Source organism: Diorhabda carinulata, chromosome 2 (genome assembly GCF_026250575.1).
Source record: "Diorhabda carinulata isolate Delta chromosome 2, icDioCari1.1, whole genome shotgun sequence".
Classification (NCBI taxonomy): domain Eukaryota; kingdom Metazoa; phylum Arthropoda; class Insecta; order Coleoptera; family Chrysomelidae; genus Diorhabda; species Diorhabda carinulata.
The window spans coordinates 5099719-5127335 of record NC_079461.1 but is presented as its reverse complement, the minus strand read 5'-3'; the positions used below and the strand labels follow the sequence as shown (position 1 = coordinate 5127335).

The 27617-nt window shown below is 32.0% G+C and overlaps 2 protein-coding genes across 4 annotated transcripts in view; both read left to right on the top strand.

Moving 5' to 3' along the window:
* Window positions 1–315: 315 nt before the first annotated feature.
* On the top strand, window positions 316–2761 carry LOC130903200 (uncharacterized). Its single transcript, XM_057815387.1, has 2 exons — window positions 316–955; window positions 1625–2761. The coding sequence occupies exons 1-2, from the start codon at window positions 528–530 to the stop codon at window positions 1686–1688; spliced, it is 492 nt and encodes a 163-aa protein (XP_057671370.1). The 5' UTR covers window positions 316–527; the 3' UTR covers window positions 1689–2761.
* Window positions 2762–3682: 921 nt separating this feature from the next.
* The window catches only part of LOC130903164 (uncharacterized), a 37651-nt gene continuing 13716 nt past the window's right edge, over window positions 3683–27617 (top strand). Inside the window, exons 1-2 of one of the 3 annotated variants that reach the window (XM_057815383.1) lie at window positions 3683–4017; window positions 5311–6410. In XM_057815383.1, the coding sequence (XP_057671366.1) occupies window positions 5332–6410 (1079 nt within the window). In that variant the 5' untranslated portion in view covers window positions 3683–4017; window positions 5311–5331. Of the gene's footprint in view, window positions 4018–5310; window positions 6411–15780; window positions 16072–18677; window positions 19145–27617 lie in introns of those variants that run through there. The other 2 variants (XM_057815386.1, XM_057815384.1) reach the window with 2 other exon arrangements.

The window sequence follows — 27617 nt, the reverse complement described above, 5'->3', positions numbered from 1 at the left end:
TGACTATATCACATAAATAGTTTATAAGCAAAATTGAGTTACATACACTATATATATCTATATTGATTATAATAGAAATTACATTCTCAACATTTTATTCAAATCGCTTTTGTCTCTATATTGTATGTAAATCTTAAAATTGATCTACACACATTTCCAATCAGATACACTAGTGCCACCTTTTCAAATAAATATTAACTAATATCGATATTACAGAATTTCTCTACGATTAAGTATAAGGTATATTAACAAACAAACTAGATGGCGCAAGTGTGCAGAAAAATAAAATATTACGTAGAACGTTGCACAGCAGCTATGAAAATGTAAATAGCCCAATTTAATCGATAAATATTTTCATTCTGTGAATATTCAGACGAAGAAAATCTAGTGTTCGTTCAACGTAGATATAATCGAATCGATTTACCTGTCTTGTTTAAAATTGAGTGCCAAAGTGTAAAATACCTGATTAATTGTCCAAAATGTCTAACCGGTAAATATATCAAATACCAAATTAAAAAAAACTTACAATGAAAATGGCGGATAATACGATAGTAGCAATCAAAAACAATTGTGAATTTATTAATAGCAAGTGTGTCGAGGTTAAAATTAACGAAAATACAAAAGCAAGTTGCCTCGCGGATCAGAAAACGATAACAACAAAATTCCTGGATGGTATTTTTAATAGTTCCGATATTTCTACGCAAGAGGAGGCTGTTGAAGAATATTTGGCGGGAAATGAAAAGACTGATTTCAATGAAGAGTTTCTACCTTGTGCGGATAATAGTGAAGAAGGAATTTCTTTCAAATCGGAAAATGTACTTGAAATCAACAACGAATACGAAACTACAGAAGAAGACGTGATTCGAAGTAAAAAAGATATTGCTAAGGATCAAACAAAACGTACTGTTGGAAGTAGCTATGTTGTTAGGAGTTTGAAAAAAAGGAGTATTAAGTGGTAAGTCATAAATGACATTTTTCATATTAATTTACTTGTTTATTTACATAGTATAGGAAGGAAAGTTGTATTTCTTTTTATTAAATGAACATTAAGTTTTGATTGAAGTATGGAATTCTACTTTTAACTGTATTGGCTATTTTAGATACATATATAAGCTTAGAAATTCGCTGTTAAATAATGTGTAGTATTATATTTACCTTCTTCAGTATTCATTGAACCTTGTTGACGAGAGTACACCATCAAAAGTTGAATAAATAGCCCTACTTCTGTGTATATCATTTTTAAACCGCATACTATAGATTTGAATATGTTGTAAAAAGAAATTTTGTAGAAGTCGATGATTATGAAAATTTTAATGTCAAAAAGTAAATGCTTTTTTTTATTATTATTAACATCCACCTCCTGCTTGTGGTGTATTGCTTTTATAACCAATTTAATTCTCTTGAATATCCTCATTGGTCAGTCAGTACTAAAACACTTCTAGAATGTTTGGTAACTGCCTAATCATAAAAACAAAATGAGTTAAAAGAGAAAAACAATAGCCTATATAATGCCAATTTCTGCCCTCTATTTTGATAAATCAGTAAATGAAAAATAAACAAACAATGTTAATGAGATTTTACTCACAAAAGATGTATCATATTATTTTTTTCTTTTTTCTTCTAGGAAATCATACCAATTTAAGAACCAATCTAAACAATTCCATGGTTTTTTGCATATTTGTTCTTGATTTTAAGTCTCTTTTCGTAAATATTGTTTTTTCATTAAAATGATTTCTAACATTTGCACAATGCTAAAACGCTCTGGTTCAAATCATTAATTTAAATCTGTAGGATTAACCCTCACTTGAATGTAGATTAAATTTGAGAATAGAATAAAAAAAAATTATGGTTTCACTATGGGGCCATCGTTATCAAGTATTATAGAATAACATAAATATTTTTTTTGAAAAATTATTCAAATAGGCCCACACAGGAATTGAATGTATAAATTGTCTAAGTGTGAAATTTGGAAATTAATTTATTATGATATGATTTACGCCTGTATTAATTTACCCTACTAAAAAATAAGATAGGAAAAGATTTTCTTACATTAAAAAAAATGTTCATTTTGGTTTTTTTTATATCCAGATGGGTTCACGCTAATTGGGTCGAAACCCCTTATACAGAGTATCTGAAAATGCTCTAATGAGGAAATATATAATGTCATTTTATATTCTATTGTAAAATTAATATTATTTGTTTGCTGTTTATTATTATTTAAATTTTTCAGAAAAAAAAATCGTCTTGGGACTAATTACCCTATAGTACTTATTTTTTTATGAAAGAATTTTTATTTGTTGTATCTGAATTATCGCTTTTTCTTGCTATTTGGTTCTTTGAGTTAAACATCCTCTAACAGCCGCTATGGGGCTCCATCTTCACTTCCAACTACGAACCATTAGTCAAGTAAAGTATAGCAGTAGTTGGCAATAATGTGAAGTAAACTTTAGTTGATATATTCATAGCTCGAGATAATTTAAAAATCTGGATCTTAAAGACACTTATTATTTTACCCAATTACCCATATACTGAAGTTTGCCGTACCGCAGACAAACCATCAGAAATACGATTTCGGATAGAGGGAGCTCGAGATGCGTTTTAACAATATGAAGAAACTATATACTAGCAAAGATATTTCTCTATAACTAAAATTAATACTGGTAAAGTGCTACATATTTTCTTTTTTGTTCTGCTGTGTAGAGGCTAGGACCACAAACTGAAAAACACGCTTTTAAAGCACATCAAACTAAAAAAATAAAAATAATTTTTAAAATAAGCTTAAAACAATAATGATAAATGAGGCTTTATAATTTTTAATTTGATTTCTTAGCTTCTTTAAACTATATTTTTTAATTGATACCACCCTCGTATAATAGCTTCGCTTCTTATATATCTACATCTCGTCGTAACTTGTATCGAGCCGTAATGGTGTAGTTGGTAAGGTTGTCGAAGTGCTTAATTTCACACATGGAGATCGGAGGTTTGAATACTCAGTCGAACGGTTTTTTTTTATTAAATAAACCACTTGCTCTTAGTCCAAAGGAAAGATAAAACTTGCCCACAAACAAACTCACATACAGGTAAGTTAATATAAGCATGTGGATATATCCTCGACGGAGTACATTACCAACATGGAAGTTATGGAGAGACTAAGGAAAGAGAACGAATTCATACTAAGACAAATGATGACGAATATTGCAGTTGATTGTCCATGGCAAATTTGATAGTATGACGGTACTAGGGTTGCACAACCAGTGGTTTGAGGTATCATCTGTTTATCTGTTAATAGCTAATGTTCGCAACGGATGAGACAATGAAAGAAGAAGTTGGCAATACTGTGAAATAAACTTTAATTGCCATATTCATATCTGGAGATAATTTCAAAATATGGGCATTATAGATACCTATTATTTTACTCAATAACATTTTTTTTTTTGATAACCTATATATTAAACAAAGTTTTCTGTAATATTGACAAACCCTGTATGATCCCTGTCAATGAGGGTAAAATTATCGTTAAAATGGATTAAGGAACTTGAATTTAATATAAATTCGCGTCAATACCTTTCAAATGATTAAGTATTAATTATTTTTTTGTATCAGTCTCCGGCAGGTAACAGGTAGAACAAAATGTTATTTTTCTACCTAAACTTATCGGATTGATTGTTTACCAGCTCGTCCAAACGTTTTAATTCGTAGAATTCATACCCGGTTGACGTCAGAGCGGTTCACACTCAAGCTGGGAGAGGGTAAAGAATTGAAAGGGGGTGGACGAACCGAGGGGCATAATCCCTAGCTTTAGAAAGTATTTATGATCTCTTTCTAATATTATCTACAATTAAGGGTCAGAATGGTGCAACGCACGCATTGTGCACCATCGTTTCTATGCATCCCTGTATTGTTTAGTAATCTTTGCCTATGCATTCTGTGTAAATGCAGCGTCTGTCAATAGTGGAAGTGTATGTGTTTACATGTAGTTATTTAAAAATTTTGGTTTTTGGTGAATTTTCTCATTAGGTAAGTCATTATTATGTTAACAATTATTACTAACGATTTTTATTTGTTATTTACTGATTGGCTATCGATCTAATTACTTGTAAATTATTTGCTATCAATGATTCGTATTTAAAGAATTTTATTTTGTTCAATTTATTTAGGAATTTTTGCTTTATCACTTTAACAACATATAACAAAAAAGTTTTCAAAGAAATTAATGTAAAATTTTGTTTTTTTCTCTTTTAAATATCTTTACTAGAATAAAATAAAATGTTCAATAATTTTGAAGATTGTAATATGTACCTATGTAGTGGCAAATGATTACAAAAACTGTTAATGGAATTGTATATAATATTATATACATACAGTGTGTCCGATGAATTCAACATTGGTAACACTCTATTTTCTATCAAAGGAAACCGAAAAAACAAACGATTTATCAAGAAAAACATATAAAAAGTAACAATTTATAGTAACAGTTTTCTTAAAGGTGGTTGAATTTAGTAAGTACAGATCGTAATAGCTTCCTAGTTTACAGTTGCTTCCTTATATATTGGGTTGGATCTTGTAGCCTAGCGCCTAGTTTGTACACTCGTATCAAAATAATTCAAATATTTCGACAATTGTTTGATTGAACGATTCAAAAACTCTCTGTTTTTTGCCATAAATTCTCTAGCAACTCTGTTAATTTAAAGAGATGCATTGTCATACAAGAGTGATTGGATCTAGTAATCCCACATGTTTTCAATTGGATTCATATCAAGAGAGTTCGCTGGCCAAAACAATCTCCTGGAATGTCCTTCTTCTCGTACGTCCTGAATACTTCGCCCGTGATGTGGTCGAGCGTTGCCGTCCATAAACACTAGGTTTTGTCTTATGACATAGATGACGCGTGTAATAAATTTTGATAAAGAAAAGTTGTTGGAGAAAAATCAAGTTTATGTAACTACCTGGTTCTCTTCAGATTCTTTAAAGAATGTCCAATTTGGTTCTATTGAAAAAGACACTCATTTCAATTGGGGTAAAAACACCCTCTAACGCTTGGCCAACCTCTTTTCTACCAATACCAACTATTGATTCCCCTTTATTCAAAGCCCTTTCAAAGTATGTCGCTTCTAGTTTTACTTATAATCTCTACCATAATTTGCTATGAGTTGAGAGCTAAATTCGTAATTCCCTCGATCTTTCTTATCAGTTTATTCACATTATAGACAGTTATTATGAGTCTTGACGTGAATAGGTAGCTACGTTCTTCAAAATTGTTGACATTTATTATATTTTGAATCGTATTAACCAGTACTTCGAATCTTTCAGTGCAGTGTCCAGAAAGAAAAAATGCCGCAGTGCTACGTTTCTTCTTGTTCAAATTATTACGGTAAAACGCGAGGAAACAGTAAAATTATTTATCACATGATACCAACCGATACCGAATTGCTTTCAAAATGGATAAAAGTTTGCCGTACTGGTAAAGAACCGCCACCACCTCACGCTAGAGTATGTAGTGAACATTTTTCCGAGAATTGCTATCAGAGAGATCTACAACACGAGTTGCTCGGTTTACCTCTTCGAAGAAAATTGAAATTCGGAGCTATTCCAGATTTAAATTTGCCTTCAAAAAATGTTAAACACAAAAAGCAGGTATTAAAAGATGTCGATTGTCAAAATCAAGTTGAAATTAGAAAAACTAAAGGTAAAAAGATTACCAATACCAAGAATTATGAAAATATATCGTCAAATGTTGATACCAAACAAAAGGAGAGTTTATTGAAAAAATTAAAAGAACAAGTTAGTTTTCTTGAAGGTATTAATATTGAAGCAGTAGCTGTAACTACTAAAAATGATATTCCTAAACATACGGGGAAATTTAAAAAGAAAGAGAGAATGGTTATATTAAGGAAAGTTTCAAATGATAAAAACGACACAGTTAATGATGTTGTTACGATACCTGTTGATACCGATAAAACAGAATCTGCAAATAATTCAACAGGAAATTATACGAAAAGAAAGTATAAATCAGAAGGGAATAGTGACGAAACAAATACAAAAAAACTAAAGAGTAAATATCAAACAAAAGAAAATATACAATCCGATGATACGAGTGAGGTAGTGGATAACAGAAAACATATCGATAAAATTCCGAAACTAAAAAAAATTAAAGAGGAAAATATAAATAAAATTAGAAGACCAATGCGGTCGAGTATTAGAATTGCGAAAAAGAAATCTATCGAAAGTTTGAGTGATTCGTTTACCGAAAAAATCAACAATATGAAAGAATGTAATAAAGGCGAACGATTTACGGATAAACTAAAATTTATGGCCAAATTAGAACTTAAACATGAGAAAAACAATCACGAAGTTATCGATTTAGATAAATTTTTCGAAGAAATAGCTGATAAGGACTTGAGCAATCTCAGGTAAGTCAACTTGTTTCTGTCATTTTAATGTAGAATTGTGGAAGGAATCCAGATTCACGATGAAATGAATTTAGCTCAAGCCCGGCTCACTTTATTCCAGTTTAGTGCTGGAATGCTACTAGAATAATGTAAACCTGTACTGGAATGTACAATTTCAGTTAGTTAACTGAAAACCAGTCAACTCTTCATTTTATTTCTTTGTACCGAGAATATGTGTTTGGGGCATGGAATTTTATACACCAAGACATGAGCCTATTCGCCATGTAAAAAATCTGTGTTACCGCTTTTGAATGAGTGGAATAATTAGGCCAATATGATCCAGTTCAGCATTGGAATTGATTACTGGACAGCAATAATGAGAATCAGGCTTTAGGTTTCGTCATTTTAAAATTTAATCTTTTGAGATGGAAGAGAAAAAAAAAATTTATTTATTTTTCAACGTATTCTCCTTTTAGATCCATACCCTGTTTCCAGCAATGTTCAATAAGTTCGATAACCTTTTTATAATAAGAATCGTCAAGTTCCTTAAAATAACTATTAACTGTCGACATCACCTCTTCATTATTGAAAAATCTTTGACCACTGAACCATTTTTTCGAGACTAGAAATAGAAAATAATCCGAGATAACTAAATCTGGCGAATAGGTATCAATTCAAACTTAATTCATTAATTTTGGCAATTGAAATAACGGATGTGTGAAATGGTGCATTGTCTTGATGAAACAACACTTTCTTCTTGGCCAAATGCGGCCGTTTTTGCTTGATTTCTTGCAATAAGTTCGCATAATACTCGCCGTTGATAGTTTTTCCTTTATCAAGATAGTTAAAGAAAATTATCCCACGCGCTTCCCAAAAAACCGACGTCATGATTTTGCCAGTAGCCAGTAGATGGAACGGTCTTTTTCTTCTTTGGAGCCGGTTCTTCCTTTTCAGTCCATTGTTTTGATTGGTTTTTATTTCGGGTGTGCAGTGATGGACCCACGTTTCATCCATGGTTATTACCTGCGAAGTATTGCCAGACCCTCGATCTTCATGACACTGTTTGTGTTCCATTGTGAGCAAACGCGGCACTCATCTTGCTTACTCTCAGTCGGCGATCATCCAGGACAACTTTGTGGATTTTCTTCAGCATTTCACTTCATTTGGTCGACCACTGCGATGCTGGTCATTGCAGGGCTTTCAAATAAAATTATTGAATCAAATACACACATGTTTATAAATTCACTGAAAACGTTCACTATTGATAGCTGCCAAACAACGTGGCGTCTTCAAACTTAAAACATATGCTGTTTAGATTGTGTACTTTCTTTACAAGCAACTACCGCCGTCTCTAGGTCAGGCCAGGTACCTCTAGGACCATCTTCGTATAGTTATTAAAGAAGACAAATCGTTCGAGATTCAAATGGCACTTAAAGCTCCAGGAAATAAAAGTTGAAGTAGATCTTTGAGATGTAAACTATATTAACATTAAAATCGCGAAAACCACATATCGATATCTCTTTTGTGTTTTAAGATATTTTAAGAAATGTGTGAAAGGCGGGAATTTTTCTCAAATGTCTAGTAGGTTTACGAAGTGAGTTTTTTTTATTATTTAAAAATGTTATATCGTCGCTTAGGTTCTAACACAGCATTCAAAAAATCTCTTTTTCGATCAGTGAATGTCATTCAATAGAAAATCCAAAGATGCACCTCCAGACAACTGATCGATCTATGTTATAAATTTTCAAAAGAATATGTCATATGATCGCGATAAATAAAAAAGAAGTTTGTTTACTCTCCTGAAAAGTTTTCATTTTTTACCTACACGGTGGGACAAACAGCATATGTGGATAAGACGTGGAAATTCATTTATTTGGCCACCCAGATCCACAGACCTAACTTGCATATGTTTTTGAGGAACCAAATAAAAGATTGTATTTCCACCAAGAGACAAGAGATGACATGATTGAAAGAATACGACAAACAATACGAAATATTTCAATGGCAGAAATTGAAACTGCTGTCCTATCCACCCGTCAGCTAATGATTTCAGGTATAGCAAATTATGAACACCTAGGACACCACTAATTAACCAGTTGGTTACCAAATCCGTTAATTGTTAAATTTGTTACATGGTTAACTTAATGATTTTTTCGCATTGTTAGTAATATTAGCCATCTAGCAACAATAATATGATTATTATTTAAATCACTGCAGGTAGGTTATGCCGAAAACTTTTCTTCCACAATAAATTTCTTTTTGAGTGAGAGAGAAATGCTTTATTGTCAAAAACTTGTTAAATCTGTAGACAAAAGCTTGTAAAAACTGAAAAACAAACATAAAAATAACTAATAGGCGATAATTAGTCCATAGCAAAAATTAAACCAGTATGCAACATGTCCGGAATTAAATATGTGTAAACCAGCCTAATAGACGACATGAGGTTACCGCTATTTTAATGATAATTCAGATTACTTTTAGAGGACTCACTTTAATACTTTAATACTCCAAATGAAACAACGGCCTCTAAAATTACATTATCAATTAAATTGCTTAGAATATATATTTTGTATTGCTGGACAAAAACTTCTTCAGACAACATCAAGTTTATAAAAATCGGCTAAGCTAACAAGGTTCCCGCTCTCCTCCACCTGTTATTTGAGGAGATAGACTAAAACTTGTGAAATGGAAAATGCGCAAAATTTGTTGAAGAATTCGATTATCGTATATAAAATCCACTTATTGAGTTAATTTTGGAAAATTCCGCGTTTTTAAATCAATAATTTTAAACACGACCTCTAGTGGTGCACCTAAAATTCTGAAAATAATTTCCATGTAATTCTTTGGTTATAGTTTTTCCCTGAAACTGTAATATACCATTCCTGAGATATGACCGACATGCATGATGACACCTTGTCATAACACACAATTTTCTATTCATGAAAAAATCAAACATAGAATTAGAGTGTTAAAAAACACAAGTAATATTCGAATTTTGAACAATTCAGATCACTTTACCACTATCGCTTGGTCTAGAATTATTTGTATATAGCTGACTAATTCATTAAACTTCAGATCGTTCAATTCCTATGGAAGAATTTATTTCTTAAACTTCCGTGTTCCCTGTATACTGTATTAAACTCCGTTTCCATTGTTCTTGATTAAAATAATAATTTACTAACGTTAAAACGAAACAAGTATAGTAAACCGATAATGCAGACATAAAAATATTTCAGTTTTCCAAGGTTCTTTTAGCAGGGCACAATTTTCAATTGGAACCTTGAACCCGCCTCGCCGTGGCGTTCACAGCAGAAGTGGCACGAGGCCAAATACATACCGAACCGCATAATATTTCGTTCGGCAAAGCAATTTTGACCTCCAAATGACCTTTGCGTTTGTTTATTAATTTGTCCGTGTGATTTTGGAGGACTCTGAAAACACTAAAAAAGCTATAAAGTTAATAGAAAACTTCTCTTGTTGAACAATGCAAATATTACAGTGTGGAATTTATTCCACGTATTTCAATAGTATGGCGAAACATCAAATAATACTTGTTAATACTTCGGTACGCTTTACGTGACGACTACCTTAAGTCGCCCTTCTACTTCCAGCGTAAGGCGATGAGCGGCATTGTGATTATACTTTGAAGGTGATAGCCACAGTTTATGGATGGAAGATATACCAATTTAGATTAGTGTTTATCAGGATCTCGATTTGAACGCGTCGAACAATTTTAGTATTAAACGGCGAAGAAAAGAAAAACAAAGTTTAGTGTCCACTCTATTAAGATAGTACGTCATGACTATTTCGAAGAATCGAAAGAAAACTAGAACGAAAAAGAATTGGGAACATGCCAATCTTTACTAAGCAAGGATTATATTTAACATTTACGAATTGAAAAAATGATCACAGGTCAAGAAATATAAATATAAGTCTTTTTAAGTAACTATAAAGAAAACAAAAAGAAATACCGGAAAAACATCATATTAATGCTCAAATAAAACTCGGTTCTACCAAAAGTCGACACGAGAACTGTACATATAACATTACTCAATAAATCGTGTAACTGACACACAGATGGCGTTGCCATTGTCAAATCCATATGACGTTTATAAAGTACCAACTTTCAAAAGACGTGTGAAATTTCGATTAGTCAGAAAAAAGTGACAGCCAATTAAGTGATGCTATTTTTGTTATTTTCAAAATAATGACTTTAAAACAATTTCGTGTGTTAATTTATCATTGCTTCTTGATAAAAAAAGTACCGTACAAGCTCAGCAATGATTTCAAAAGTGTTATCCGGACTCTGCTCCATCGAAAAGAACCACTGAGAATTTAAACGTACAAACACCGATGATGATGAACGTTCTGGTCGTCCATTTGAGTTTGTTACTCCAGAAAATATCAAAAAAGTCCTACTTCGTCGGAAAGAACCATTTGTTATTGGTTTGTTGAATTTAAAAGTGGTCGTACAGATGATGGTAAACGTTCTGGTCGTCCAATATAACACTTTATAAGTTCAATCATTCATAACAATAATTAAAATTCTTCGTCAACGACAAAATAATTCCATATCGTACATATAACATCACTCAATAAGTCGTGTGACTGACACGCAGATGGCGCTGTCATTGTCAAATCCATATGACGTTTATAAAGTACCAACTTTCCAAAGACTATGTGTAAAATTTAATGACTTTTCGATTAGTCAGAAAAAAGTGATGGTGAAGCTACTTTCGTGTGTTAATTTATCATTACTTCTTGATGAAAAAAATAGTGCACAAGCTCAGTAATGGCTTCAAAAGTGTCATCCGGAAATCCACAAATTGGTTATATCTAATCGTAAATGGAAATTGCGTGAGATATCTGAGGCCGTAAAAATATCAGAAGGATGTATGTTTACAATTATGCATGAACATTTGACCATTAGAAAGTTTTTTCAAAGTGGGTGCTGCGTATACTCACAGTCGATCGTGTTGATGATTTGGAGCAGTGTTTGGCCATGTTTACACGTAATAAATCAGATTATTTGCATCGATATGTGACAATAGATGAAACATGGATCTATCACTTCACTTCGGATCCAAAACGATCATCATCTGACTAAATTACAGTCGGTGAACCACGTCCAAAGCTTCCAAAGGCGCAACAGTCAGCTGGGAAGGTTATGGCTACAGTATTGTGGGATGCACATGGAATTTTATTCATCGAAAAGCTCCAAAAGGAAGATACAATCATTAGCGAATACTACATAGAGTTGTTAGATCGTTCGAATGCAAAAATCAAAGAAAATCGGCCTCATATGTCGAAAAACAAACACTCTTTCACCGATGCACAAGTCTATGGTAACGATGGTTAAATTTAACGAATTATGATCTGGTCCCAGTGACTACTGGCTATTCGTTGATCTCAAAAAAATTCTCGCCAAAATAAAGAAATTCAGTTCAAATGAAGAAGCAATTGCTGAAGCTGAATCCTATTTTGAGTCGTTGGAATGATTGGATTGCTCTTGAATGAGATTACGTTTATGAATAAAATGGGTTTTTGGCAAAAAATGTATTTTTTGTAGTTAGTCACAAGACTTATTGAGTGTTATGTTATTTGTTGTATGTTCCTATTAAGTGACCCAGAAATATCGTTTTGATTGTTTGTATTGTATTCTGAAACATATTACATTTACTCATGCTTCCCAATGGCCTCGTTGATTTCTTCCTGCAACCTTTCTCTTGAGTTAAGCTTTTTCGTTAAAGTCTATGGTTCAATGAACGGTAACAGTCATTAAAACGTTTTAGTCAATATTAATAGTATTTGACGTAACTTTTTTCAAGTCTCTTGTCTTTTGAAACCACGTGTTGATGGATGACCAACCATGTCGGATTAAGAGGAACAGTCTTGGATTTTTCATTCAAATCTTGTTTCCATATTAAGAGGTTTTGGACGGATGTAAATTGGTCGCCAATGTAATATCTGCAATTCGAATTTTCTAGACTACATATCTGCATCTGTAGGCACGGAATAGATGAATGGTTATTGGGCATATATACCCCGAGTTAACATGGGAGAATTTTGCTAAGAAAATTTTACATTTTCCAAATATGGAGAAATAATTTGGAGATTTTGCCGAAGGAAGCTGTATTGTGTTTTACACTATTAGAACGGAGAACTTACTATCCAGGATAAAAGATGCTCACAATTAAGGAGCATTCGAAAATGAAGTGTGTGGAAAAGCTTTTTCAAGTGCATGCAAGATACTCGTATGATTGAAATGCTCAAAAATTGTTTATATATATAAATTTGCCACCGTCTTCCTTATTTTTGACATCTAAGAATAGAAAAAAGTCACTGAAAGCCATATCCGGAGAATACGGGGTGAGCGAAAACCCAATTCATGCAACTTTGCCACCATTTCCATTTGCCTTGATTGCCTTGATGAAACATCACCTTCTTCTTCGATTTGGGCCGTTTTTTCGCGATTTCATCTTTCAAATACTCCAATATGGCTACGGAATAGTCGCTGTTTATAGTTTTTTCCTTTTTGACATAGGCGATTAATTTTATACCATGCGCATTCCAAAATACTGAGTCGTAAACAACAATATCAACTGTGCTTTTCATAAAGTAGCAAGTTTTCATGGACAATCTGTTTATATTGTGTTTTTATATTATACTAATTTTTCTAGGAAATGACCTCCATGTATTATGCAGTTGTGTATGCATAAGACCTTCAATTTATTTCTAATTTTAAACAACTTTAAAGATAAGGTTTCATTAACTACATAGTGTGACCCAAAAATAAACGACACTTTTCTCATAACTTTCATCATTTTCTTAATTTCCGCTATATTTCTCATGTTATCTGTCAAAATTTTATATAAATCGTATATAGTTACGTTGCTTTTAATATATGATATTTTTTCGTTACGTGATAATGCCACTTATTATATATTATAGATATACATAGTGTTCAAAAAACCATATTTACACTAAGTTGGCTACTTCAATAAAACAATTATTCAAATTAAATTTCTTATCAAAAAAATCCCAATATTATCATTTGGAAACCAAGGGTTCATGTAAGACCGTTGGTTATGTTCAAAGCAAACACCTTAATACATTATTTTAAACAAGTTGCATCATGTACAACATTAGTAAGGTAAGGTACGTTTTAAAACTGTACTTATATGAAGCTTATACAACGAGAAACGTTGATACATTTTAACAACCAAATCATTCTGAATTCACCACCACTACACCAACACTCACGATTACACTGTCTGAGGCGTGTTTCGATAACCATGTTATCGTCTTCAGAGACTGAAGGTAAAGTGAGTTCAACTTCAGTCTCGATTAATTGCAACAGCAGCGCTACGAGATGATAAGGATTATCCCAAACTGAATCTTTGTTATTTCAATAACTTCTCTGACATACCTCGTATATACCTATTCTTCGATACGTTTATGGCTTTTGGAAATCATTTTTGGCATCAATACCTTGATTAAAGTTTCTTTTTCCTTCTCCTACAGTTTTATTTTTAATAATATTTGGTAACGGGCTTTTTTCTCTATATTTTCTTCGTATGAACATTCACAAAACATTCAAATTGACGCTTTGAATATTGAATTTTGAAATCCATGAATTTTATGTTTTTACAAACAACTACGCATTACAATAAACGCAATTAAAAACCACCGAATTTCAAATAATTATTTCCCAGATAAAGAATCTTCGAAAGCTCGGAATATATTAAAGTAAGTACACTTTGGTGTTTAATTTTTTAATTTTACCACATTCCCCATACGAAAACGCTTTTTAAATAAATATATATATATATATATATATATATATATATATATTTAAATTGGAACGAAGTCTTTGCCAGCTAGATATCATCAATGTTTTCGTAGTGGGATAGTGGCAAAATTAAACAACAAAGTGTACTAACTCTAATATATTTCCGACCTTTCGAATATTTATGTATTCATCGTCTAAACAATAATTAGTTAAGAACAGCGGCCTTTCAAATTTCCTTTATTTTTAAAAAGTAAAGACGCTCCATAGAAAAATTAAGTTTATTGATTATCAAATGAAACATAAGTAATCATGTGCTTGAGAATATATTAGAGTTAGTACTGTTTGGTATTTTGCCACAATCCCACAATGAAAACTCCTTTTATATATATATATATATATATATATATATATATATATATATATTGAATTTGAATTATATTAAATATGTAAAGAGGGGGCCCCGCACCTATTTGATCCGGGCCTGCTAATGACACATAACTTCAGTATTTAACCATCCTTAACGAGTAATCACTCAAATTACTTAAAATTATTAAAAATTAGACGTGCACTGTCGCTCCATTCTTTACCAAGAATTGATATGTCACTTCCTGAAACATGAGCTGACCAAGGTCAGTGTCATCAGCAAAAATTCTATCTAAATATCTTACCCGGTACATATAACTTTACCGGATATATGGATGACGCATCTTTTATCGTTAGATGTACAGCTCCCATTCTAGGGAACGCTCAAGTCCATGTTATAACTCTTATCCCTCTGGATGTAATTATACCAATCGATGAGCAATGCAATAGTAACGTTGTCAGATGTATTGATATTACTAGTGTAACCGACAAAGATGATTCATAAAATTTAACCTTTATTTATTTTAATTCTGAATATTTATATTTTTAAGGAAAAAGCAACTATAATATGTCATTCTTCTTCCTCTTTTTTTTTATATTGGAAAGGATTCACATATATTCCTTAGGTAACCCTATAACAAAGGCAAAGTAAAAAATGTTTCTTGCTCCTTTTTCTCCCATTGTCCAATCATTAATTTTCTTGCATTTTGACTTGTGTAGCTCTGTCCCGACATCCATTTTTTCAAACTCTCTGACCTTGGAATACTCGAGAACCAACAAAATATTCACCAAAAATTAAAATTACCAACATCGTTGGTAAATGTCGTTTAATGGTAATTAAACGGAAATGAAGAAAATGGGTTTGTTCTCCATTTTGTACACCTCAGCCATATGTACATTGTCACTTGCCTCTACTTTCTAGTACTACCAAAATTATGCAGATTATTCATACCATTTAATGATTATAATTATAAATGGATAAGGAAGTGTCAGTATAAACAAAACCACACTGTATATTGAATGTTTTATAAATATATAACACATATAGACGTATCGAAATACAAGGCTGAAAACAGAGTCGAATATTTTTATACCTGCTTCTATACGTTATAATCTTGAATATTTCTAAAAAGTGTATTGCACTCTAATCGAATCGATCCGCATATAGACTGGAATTTCCTGCACACTATCTTGCGGTTGTTCGGTGATTTCCGCAGATCCGGCAACACCGTCTATGTGGAGTTGTCGTTAGTGACGTCACCGGTGCTCAACTGTATGGTGGGGTGCGGCTTTTGGACCATTTGTCGCAATACGAAGTAACGCGGTCTAGGTCTCCTGTAGCTTGCATCCGAACATTTCTAGTCTGTTTATGTTTTTTATATTATTGAAAAAGTGTTGTGTTTGTATTATACGCGTGTGATTGTATGTTTCCTTGGACTTTGTTGCCTAACACGTGTGAATCTCTTTTATTAATTGTTTCATATGGGATGGATACATTAGAAAGTGCATAAAGTCTTGTGCACAAATGTAAGGACTTGATTTGTTTGCTGTTTAAAATTCTATTTGGATGGAATTGATAAAAAAAATTGTTTATAATGTGTTGCAAAATTAAAATAATTACGCTGAGAGTAATGATGCTATTCTATTTTATAATAAATGAAAATTAACTGGTGAAAACATACACAATATTATGGAAATATAAAATGTTTATATATATATATATATATATATATATATATATATATATATATATATATATATTATGACGTTCTGGTACTGCTTCATTACTAGGGGGGGTCAAAATATGAACAGTTCCATTAGCATATTGTCGATGTACCTATATTTAAATCAAAACATTTTAACCATTCTGCGAAAAACAAAACTAAAAATAGCTTTCAAGTATTTATTATCTCTAATAATACAAATAATCTAATTACCCTACGATATTAATTGGATAGTTATTTTTTTTCCAAAATATCAATCCAGGTTAGACATCTGAAACAAATGGTTTTTTATACGAGGGTTGTGTGGAATGATTTACCGACCCAACAAAAAAAGACACTCCTCAATCAGTTTGATTTTTTAACGCAATTTCAGTGTAATACACTTTTTTAATCTGATCTAACCTTATAAACGTGAAGAGAAACAAGATAAATCACTAGGAGCTATGTCTGGTGAAAAAGGTGGGTAGTTAACCTATCCAAAATGCAATTCGCGAATTATAGTCATGGAGATCACAAAAATGAAGTACAAATTCATATATTTCATGAAGATGGGATTTTTTTTCTAAATTGTAAGTACTTCAAAACTAACACATTTGGATAAAAATATATTTTCACTATCCAAATACTACGGGGACCACTTTGTATGTAAGCCATTGAACATCTATCCTATTCGCCTTTTTGGTCATGGGTATTTTCGCCACTGAACAAACAGAGCTGGGTCTGAAGTGCATTCGAGCCGATAGACGGAACTGGATGAGGATTTTAGTGTATGATTGCATCTTCCAATATGACTCTGAAACCCGGCGACAAAGTTGTTGGAAAAATCGCAAAGAAAACAAAATTTTCGTTACTTAATTATCTCGTATATATATAAATTGTAATAAATAAATGATACGATATAAGAAATATTTCATGAATTGTAGTAAGCAAACGTATTCAAGTGTTATTCAAAATTATTTCATCATTAATTCTAAGGTCATTTTATCCACCGTAACTATAGTTATCACTTAAACGAGGTTACGAAATGTTATAGTCGAATAGTTTGTTTGTTTTAAAAGTAAATATAGAAGATAAGCAATAGTAGGTCATTGAATATACACGTTCTCCAGTTAAAAGATATTTTTCAATCAGATAATTTCGTTTTCGTATTTTTCATGATTACTATACACATTATCTTGAACTAGTGTGTAACATTTGAAAAGAATAAACAAGAAATTTAGTGTACACCTCTATCAATATAGAATACAGAATGAAGATTCATGAAATTGAATTTTATTTTATTCACAAAAAAAATTTAATTGATCTCAAACAAAAACAATTCCTTGTTTCATTGTTAGGTCAATCTATACAATTAAAATAACAAAAATTCCGACAAGGCCTAATATTGGATTTGCCCTAAAAGTGATTTGAAGTTAAAGGTGTGAAAAATTCCTCAAACCAAAGTTGTAGTGGTCTACATAATTTTTTCTCCGTATAATCGTTCCTTCCTTCCATAATAAGCACACATCTCCACACCACCTGTATACCCAACGCGTTTAAACTTTGTTTCCCCGTTACGTCTGTTCCACGAACCTCTATATCGTAATTTTTAGAAACGATATTGATTTTGGTTATTAATTCCAATTTTAATCTGAATCATACTCTTCATAGTCAACTTAAACTTCCTTTTTCGATTTCTTTTTCTTCCTTCTCTTGCTGGATGTTCATAAGTTGTTCAAATGAAGATGAATCAGTTGTTGTATTCAATTGGACATTTGAACAAGACTGACATTGGCAATTGGTACTTTTCTACAGCCGATTTGGCACTACAACCTATCTTGAAATTGCGTCAAAAAGTGTAGAGGAAAGTTTGAATCGATTGCAAAGTATTATGTATTAATTTCCACCCCCAGTCTTCAGGGTCCAGTTGATCCCTTGTCATGTTAAACTTGATAGCATTTTATCACTGAAGTTTTGCCCCTATGTTTCTGTTCGCTGTTAAGCCTTTCCAGGTTTCAGAAACTAAATAATTTTATTAAACCGAGTCCTTGCAGTAAGTAGTATCAGCAAATTAACATCTTCACGCCGTACAATTGTTGTGTTTGTTGCATTGAATTCTTCTGTTGCTGTTCCAATTATAATGACATCAGCTTGTTTTACTTTAATATTTTCAGCTGTTAATTTGTCCCTTAACATGGAAGTGTTGTTTTGGAAAAACTGTCCTAAATACTTCAAAGATCTTGTCGGAACTCTAGTAGTTCGACGAAGTTGTTCTGTAGTTTTAATATTCTTTGTCGTGTTACTATAGCCATCAAAAACAAACCATAACGACAATTAACTTCGATGATACTTGGAGAAAAAATTATAGGGACTATTTCTGTAGAGAATTTTAAGCTCTACAATTTTATTTTGACGTATTTTTTTAAACAGCAAACAAAATGGGTCTTTAGCATTTTTTCGAAAACTGTAATAACCAAAAAAAAATCACATTCCAAATGAACTTGAGATATGCCTCAATGTGCAGTAGTGGGTTGTAATAGTACCCACAGAAAAACGAAAGGTGGTTCGATTCGTTACCACCGTTTCCCCGGTGATTCCAAGATACGCGCAAGCTGGATCCAAGCTTGCGGTAAACATTTGAACAATTGTGCGACTGCTAGGATTTGTTCGCGACATTTCGACGACGACAGCTACGAAAGAGACGTCCAACACGAAATATTGGGATTGCCGAGTCGGTGTCGTTTGAAAAAGGGGGCGGTGCCACTGAAAAACTTACCGACAGATTTTTTGAAAGAGGAAGAAACAGTCGAAGATAGTGCTATCGCTGTTCTATTAGCAGTTGGTTTAGTTCCTACCGTTAAGCAGCCTACAAAAATATCAGGAGGTCTTCCTGAAGAGTAAGTATTAAAGAATTTGGTAAAAAAACGATAGTTTTAGATTGAAAATATCGGGTTTCTAACACTTTTGTTCAGTATCTTTTTAATAAGTCCTAAGTCCTCCCTAATATCTTTTTCTTTCTATCTTATATCAAATTTTTGTTAGTATATGGAATATCCACGTTCTGCTTAGTGCTGGTCCTATTATCGTTTTGTACCTAAGAGGTTTGGAAAGTCATGAGATTGTCTATTTGCTCGACTTAAATAATATCCATTATTAATAGCAATTATTGATGAATCCATTATTCACAGCTCTCAGATGCTTCGTTGTTTTAGTTATAATATTGTTTTACTATAAAAAATTTCAAAAAATGAATTTTCCTGTACCAGAATCGAACCCGGGATTCTGCCGTTGGAATACTCGAAGCGTTTAATTGAAATATGGAAGTCGTAGATCTGTTTCTCAACTGAAAAAATGTATAAATCGAAGTAGCTTTAAAAACAAAATAAATTTGACTGAAACCTATCAATATTATTGTTTGTAAGCGTAGATTTCTCAATGTTTATTATATTTTGTGATGAATTCAAATAGAAAATCGACTAAAAATGGATGTAAAAAAATAAAATGACTCTTTCTCAACACCACTAGAAATTAGATGGTGCTGAAGTTGCTTCATTAAATTTATCGTTGGAAAAGTTCATGAAAGTATATAATATAGCGTATGAATCTTTTTTGAAGTGGAAAAAGGAAAATAAAACCACTACATTTCATGAATCGTCTTTATTAGTATACCTCACTGTATTATCTGCAAAATATAATTATATTACGAGGTATGAAGTTAAAAAATTATAAAAAATCAGGAGAATTCTAAGACGGAAAGCAGGTTTTCAGCTTAAAAAACTGAAAATTTTCTCTAATCGAAGATATCAATTTTTTTTAACCAAAGCATCTGATGTTAAATACGAGAATGGTCCCAGAAGTAATTGTTCTGACCTTGAGATGGCGGTAGTTGTTTGAAAAATACCACAATCTATACAGCATATGTTTTAAATTTGAAGACGTCGTGTTGTTTCGAATTTGCTTGGCAATAATCAATAGTGAATGTGCAAACATGTGTGTATGCGATTCAATACTTTTATTTGAAAGGCATTAGCTCAACCAATATAAAAGCTGTACTAGATTCTACTGTGGTGAGATTGCCCCTTCGTTTCCAACAGTAAAATATTAGGCAGTAGAGTTTAAACCAGACCGCAGGACCTGCAAAGACAAGCATCGCAGTGGTCAATCAAATGAGGTGGCGAAATATTGAAGAAAATCCAAAAAGCGGTACAAGATGATTCGTCGACTGAATCACTTGACACTCGAAATAAAAGAACAATCATAACAATGGACTGAAAAGGAAAAACATACACCAAAGAAGGCAAAGACCTTTCCATCTGCAGGCAAAGTCATGACGTAGTTTTTTTTGGGATAATTCCCATTGACTATTTTGAAAAAGGGTAAACTACCAACGGCGAGTATTATGCGAACTTATTACAAAGTTTGAGCAAAGAAATCAAGCATAAACGGCCGCATTTGGCTAGGGGGAAGAAAGTGTTATTATTTTCTGTTTCCAGACTCTAAAAAATTTTCCAACAATGAAGAGGTGATGTCAGAAGTTAATGGCTTATTATAAAAAGGGTATCGAACTTATAGAAAATCGCTGGGGAAAGTAAGATTACGTTGAAAAATAAATTCCTTTTTTCCAAAATTTTCCACATTGCAACAAAGGTAGGGTATTAAATAAATCTGTCATATGGTTATTTTATTACATTTATTGCTTTAATAATTGGGATAATGGGTGCATGTAGAAGTTACGAGTTTCGACAAAAATATTTAGTAGTCGTTGATAAATTATAGTATTCTACTCGCTGATTTATTTCACTAGCTATTGCTCGTGGCGATAAACTTCGAGAATAATAACCTTCACTAGTGGATAATATACTATTAACCCTTTTAAATAATGGTCGCCGTCTTTCTGCTCAAATTAAGCATTTACGTATTCGATAACGTCCTCGTTTGATAAAAATGTCTCTTCTGCAGGCAAAATTTTGAAATTAGGAAACAGAACAAAAGTTATTTACTTATATTAAAGTTTTGAATTATCATAATGTTAAGGTCGAAAACTTTTCAGACAACCCCCGTATATTATAAATTATTATTGTACTTTTTACAATGAAGAAATAAAATTTAACATTTTCTCCAATTGTTTTCCATAAAAACTGTATAACTCCAGTATAATAATTTAAGTATTTCAACGTATTCATATGGAATATGCAAAATATGTAATAATTTGTGTCTTAATTTTCAAAAACGCATCGTATAAATTAGCTAGAATCATTTCTATTTTTAATCACCACATTCAATTAAAATATTATTCAGTCTCCACCCCAATTAACGTATTGTTATAATCACTAATCCCTAGAGAAACATGGACATTGAACTTATATCCAGACAAAGAGGTCGTTAACCTCTATAGACGTATACAGATACCGACCGTTCCCTTTTATTAAAATTTGTCATCAGTTTCCCGTATCCTCTCAGAAGTTTCAAATTATCAACAAGTTGAGAGTACAATTGCTTTTTTTTTTAAATTATTCTCTTTTGTGTATATGAACAGCTCTACTATGAAAGATCGTTTTTAGTAGACTTGAAAAGACCTCCACCTTAATAATAAACTGTAAAAGCAAATAGGATCAAAACACTATACAAGAAAAGAACAGAAATGCCATTAAATGGTATTAGGATGTATCAAAAACAGCAGGAATAGGAGTGTAGGAGCCCAAAACCAAACACTCTGAACGCCCGGGCAGCGCACCAAGCAGATATTTATGCAATTGAAAAATTAGAGAGATCATCAATCTGTCCAATAGTCAAGCAGCTATTAGAGCTCTAAGTTCCAATATCATAAAATCCAAACTCGTTTGGGATTGCCTAGGAAAATTCAACGAGCTAGGCAAGAAAAATAAAATTACCCTACAATAGATTCCGGGACATATCGAAGCGAAGAGAAATGAAATAGCTGATAAGCTCGCTAAAGCAGACTAACCCTTTATGGGACCCGAAATCTTCTGTGGTACTAGCTACAGGAAAAATCACTGGAAAAGAAGATAGATAGGTGCAAAACCAATTATTGGGACAACCTACAGGAGCTGAGACAGGCAAAGACTTTCCCGGGAAACTATAACCAGATAGATCTGCTGAATGTATCAACCTAAATAAGAACTATCTACGAATACTAATAGGAGGCCTATCGGGGAACTGTCGCCTCAACAAACACCTGAAGGCGCTAGACTTAGCAGATAATGCGGCGTGCAGATTTTGTTGCATAGAAGACGAAACGTCTATCCACATTCTCTCGAAGTGTGAAACTCTAAGGAACTACACCTGACTGCGTATGAAATAGAAGACGAAGATCTCTGGTAATTAAAGACATACCATAATATAGACTTTTTAAAAGGAGTGGGATTAATGGTTTAGTTGTAAACACTGGCTTCTCCAGTATCGCAGCAAGAAAGGGCCACTCAATATATCTCAAATCCATACATACGTACATACATAGAGGCATTATTTGCGATGAAAATGAGTGTATCTATACAACCCGAACATGGAAAATCAGTGGTTACGTAAAGAACAATTACCAGAATCAGCCACATTTGTTTTTTGAGCGGAAAGTCTTGTTTATCCGTGTTATTAAGGTTTAAATCATTCCAGATGGTCGAACTAGTTGATGCGAATGTGTGAGACAATTAAAATTTAAATTTAAAACATCAACTTTCTATGAGGGTTGGTTTCAATTCGTGGATCCTCGTGTGCATTGGAGTTTGACATTTATGTACCTTGTCATGTAAAGGTAAACTTTGGATTGGGGACTGTCCTTTCTTGTAATACTTGATAAAAATCCACTTTAACCAATAGAGATCGTCTGGATTTGGCGATCATTCAACTGCTCATCTCCATATAATCTTTCTATCAGACTGGCTTGACCATTTTCTGATGAAGAGGTGCTACTACAAAAGTATATTACAGTAAATCGATTTCTGAGATAGTTCTCTTTAGCATGGCAATTTTCTTTGGTAAATAAATGGCCTATAATATCATTTTAGAAAACATCAACTATTTATTAGTGATATTATTATTACTTAGAGCATTTTTTCTGCTACATATTCCTAAAAATGTGTGTTTATTTTTTCCTCAACGCCCTTTAGTGTCAATATAAACATTTTTATTAAGGAAACCCGAAATATTTTTCAGTTTTATATCTGGGTTACCTTTTTTTGAAACGCCCTGTATATTTTCAATTTTAAATTTCAAATAATCAGAGTGTGTGCTTAAATCTTTGGTAAATATTGAGAAGTGGGGCTTCGTCCCAAACCAAAAATAAGATAAGCTATGTTTAGGTGGGGGAAACATTTTTTTAAGAGGTGATCGAAAAAAAAAATATATTTCATTTTTAACATAATTTTATTTTACTGTTTTATGATTTCTTCATACATCCATAAGAGGTTATTTTGTTTATTATCATGTAGTATCAACAATCACAAAATAATTAACAATTACATAACAGCGCCTAAACAGAAATTCCGCGATGTAACCATCCATGTAATAATCACGGCAGCCATATTTTGGCATCATATCACGTGCAATCACGGCGGCCATATTTTGACATATAAACACGCCACACTCGGCGAAAAATTCTCATCAGAGCTACCAGTTCAAAATTTGACACAATAGAAGGGGTTGGTTAGATTAGGTTCTAATCTTTGTTTTTTATTGACATTCAATATGTATAATTAATGTGTCTCCCTCCCTTTAAAATACCCCTTCGAACTAGTTCAAAACTCTTATTTGCCCTGGTATATCAGATTTACCTAGGCAATAAAGTAAATGTATCGCAGTTAAACAGTAAAAATAAAATATGAGCTCTACAAAAAGTACGCATTTCAAAACTATAGTTCTCAAATAACCATGTAATGATATCTACTCGTATTCCATTGTGATTTTGATTGTATTAGTGACAATGATAAAATAACCTTTAAAAATCTCCCTGTACCAAAGGTCGCGTTAATTTAATCACGAACTCCGCCACTGGTGTACGGTTCATTTCTCCTAGGGTTTTGTTATTATTTGTTCATCGACCTAGTTGTCGCCCGTCTCCGATCTCCGCACTGCAAGTCACCGACGCCACCGATGCTTTGCTGCCTCTCCCGCGTCGACACCGTTGCCATATCTAATTATAATTTCCTGTTTTATAAGATTAGAAGAAAAATTGTTGAAAATAGGTACCGAGAGTTTGTGAGTGTTTCAAGTAGAACTGTTCTTATTAATGAGTTTCCGATATCCGCATTAAAACAAAGTAAATTATGAGGTCAGATTTATATATCGATAATTTTGGATAGTTTATCCCGACAAATTTTGATAAATTATATTATTTTAACAAATATAAAGGAAATGTTTATGATTTTTTTTTTATTATGAAATGTAAATATTATATGTATGGAAATTCATAAAATATTCAGCCCTATACTGACAATAAATGAAATTTGAAAAATTACCGTTCTCCTCCTTTTTTGGACTTTTCTTCGATCGTCTGCGAAGCTGTATACTACCTAAAGTGTTGTCACTGGTTCTTGGTCTACTTTCTACTTTTATAACAATAATTTGTGTAATAATAATAAGTTTTTCAACAATTTTCAAATGTCTGTGGCGTGATTTAACGAAATCGTAGGGAAAGATATTTATTCAATGACAAATTACCTACTATTTTCCAAACAGTTCTCTCGTTCTTTTTTTTTGTCTTTATGATTATCTAAAGCTCATGAATTTTTTGTAAAATAATCGCTAATGCGAGCTAGATTCCCAATTTCCGATTGTCTTACAGTCGTTTTTTTACCTGCCCTCGTATAAGTAAATACTATAAAACAAAATGAATAATATCTAAATAATTATCAACGTTATATACGAATATTTTCACTTCAATTAAAAACGTTGAATTCTTTTTATTTGAAATTATTTAAAAAAAGATTAATATGACATCGATACTTTCATTGTCGATTAGTTAATGTTTTGCTGAATCCAAACAGCGTTCGTAAAGGTCGATGACTTGGAAAATGCGCGAAATCCTATTTGTATGATGTGTACAATTTAACCGCTTCCCTTTCGATTAATAACGTAGTTATTTTTAAAACAAAAAATAAATAAAAAACTAATGCGCATCCTGGAATAAAACTAAAATTGTGTTTGTGAAGAATTGTTAATTACACATTCATAACTAGAGACATTTGAGGTTATATATGAATAAAAATGTAATGCAAACTTATTGATAAAGTCTTGTCTTAATTTAATTATAATTTTTGATAAATATATTAGTTTCCGTTCCATTTAAAATAAGGAAAAATAAATTTTTTTATCGATTTCGCACTTAAATGATTTGGTGATTAGTTTCGACGATTATATTAGGTTGGCAACGTCGCGTCGAGTATTTTTTACCGAATATCGGCACCCGCAGCGCACGTACAACAAACGTCTACGTACAGTACACGTGTTTGCAACACGGATCGACTATCAATTTGTTGTTTTTTATTTTCTCTTTCGCGCGATTTATACCATGTGAATTTTACGAAATAGATATATGTAATCAGTGTTGTTGCATCGTAGTGTTTAGTAATGTGTTGTTACATACTTCAAATAAGGATTTAGATAAAAAGGTATTTAAGTTTTAAGTTATTTTGTTGTGTTTGTTATTTGTAGCGGCCTAATAAACCTTGAATAAATACCTATACTTTTTTGAATGCTACTTCTCTGTTAAATACCAAATAAAAATCAGATTATAATGGATAATAGAAATATGTTTATACAAGGTATGTACATATTGTTGCACAAAATTCTTTAACCCAAAAAAGTGAGGTTGGAATTCTATGGATGAAAATCAAAATAGGTACTACCTATTAGATTGATTAAGTTAATCAATTTACATATCTGTTCATCATATTATAGATATATGGAAGGCAATCAGACAACCTTCAAATAGAAATCAATACATATTTCAAAAACGAATACGAACAAAAATTTAAATATGATCTAATTAAATGTTAATACAATGCAGGAGTTAGGCAATCGAAGTGTGTATGATAAATAAATCAAACATTTCTAGGTCAAGAATATATATAATAACAAAATAATTGAAGTCAAATTAAACTGTTAATTGCTAACTTGTACTAAAATGGCGTCGAATTCCTTAATTGGCGAATGTGTTGAGGTTTGGGTACAATAGATTTTAAATAGAAATAAATGAAATTTACAGTTCAGATTCCCATTCTCTTTCCTCCGTACATAAATTGTAACATATCTTTCCTATTATTTCATACATTTTTTTCGTGTACATGAAGAATTATTTGGGTGAAAGTGAAAGGTGAAAAATATTCGATGCTGTGTTAAATCTCTTAACTATTCCTCTGAATTTGGTATTAAATTAATATTTGTTTTATTATATAGTTTATTTCTACTTTGTTTTTTTTTTAAGCTACGGGAATTATTGAAAATTATTTATCATTTTCCGCTTTGTATATAAAAACGATCTGGCAACACTGGAAATTTATCATTCAGGGGGAGGAATCTTTTTGCTTAATTAGGAAATCATATTGCGAGTTTAGGTAGATTGAAAAGTATAAAAATATATGAGTATAGCTTGAATGAAAATTTGGATGGAAAGATATAAAACTGATAAAGATCGTTCAAGGTAGGTGCAGTTCAATATCAATATGTTTACTGGAAAATATATGACCTTTTTCAAATTAATTTCATTAAGTAAATGGTAAAACGCCGAGACGCACGCGATTGTTTTTCTTTGAAAAATTTCTGTGGGAGAATATTATCTACTTTCATTGACTTTGTTTACACATAGAATATACACATTATGGAATTATTATTATGCAAAAAACTGTTGAAACTTGGCAAATCCTGAAATTGAAAAAAAGTTACGTTTTTTCGAAAAATTTCTCCAGTTTTTCTCAAAAGTGTAAACATTGGTCAAAAATCTTATGAAATGTCAAATTATCAATAAAGGGCCAAAATACGTTTACTGAACAATTAAAAAATTTCTGTAGTTGCCAATATTTCGAGGATTGTTTTAATTTTTTTAAAAAGTTCCTCAAATTTTCATAAATCATCCACTATTTTGCCAAGAGTTTGAAAAAATCTCTTAGGACGATCTAGATTCTAGACTTTTTCTTAATGAATGTTTACAAAAAGGCTAAAAAATTGCTTTTATTTTCAAAAAATAAGTGTAGAAAGCTAGAAACATTTCGAAGATTGTGTGTGAATATTCTAGAATCTTCTAAACATTCCCAAAATGTCAAAAATCATCTAAAAGCTTTAGGTTTCGAAAAAGTTTTCCAATTCTCTAAGAAGCTCCAGAACGTTGTCAAAATTTCGAATATTCGAGAAAGCATTCTC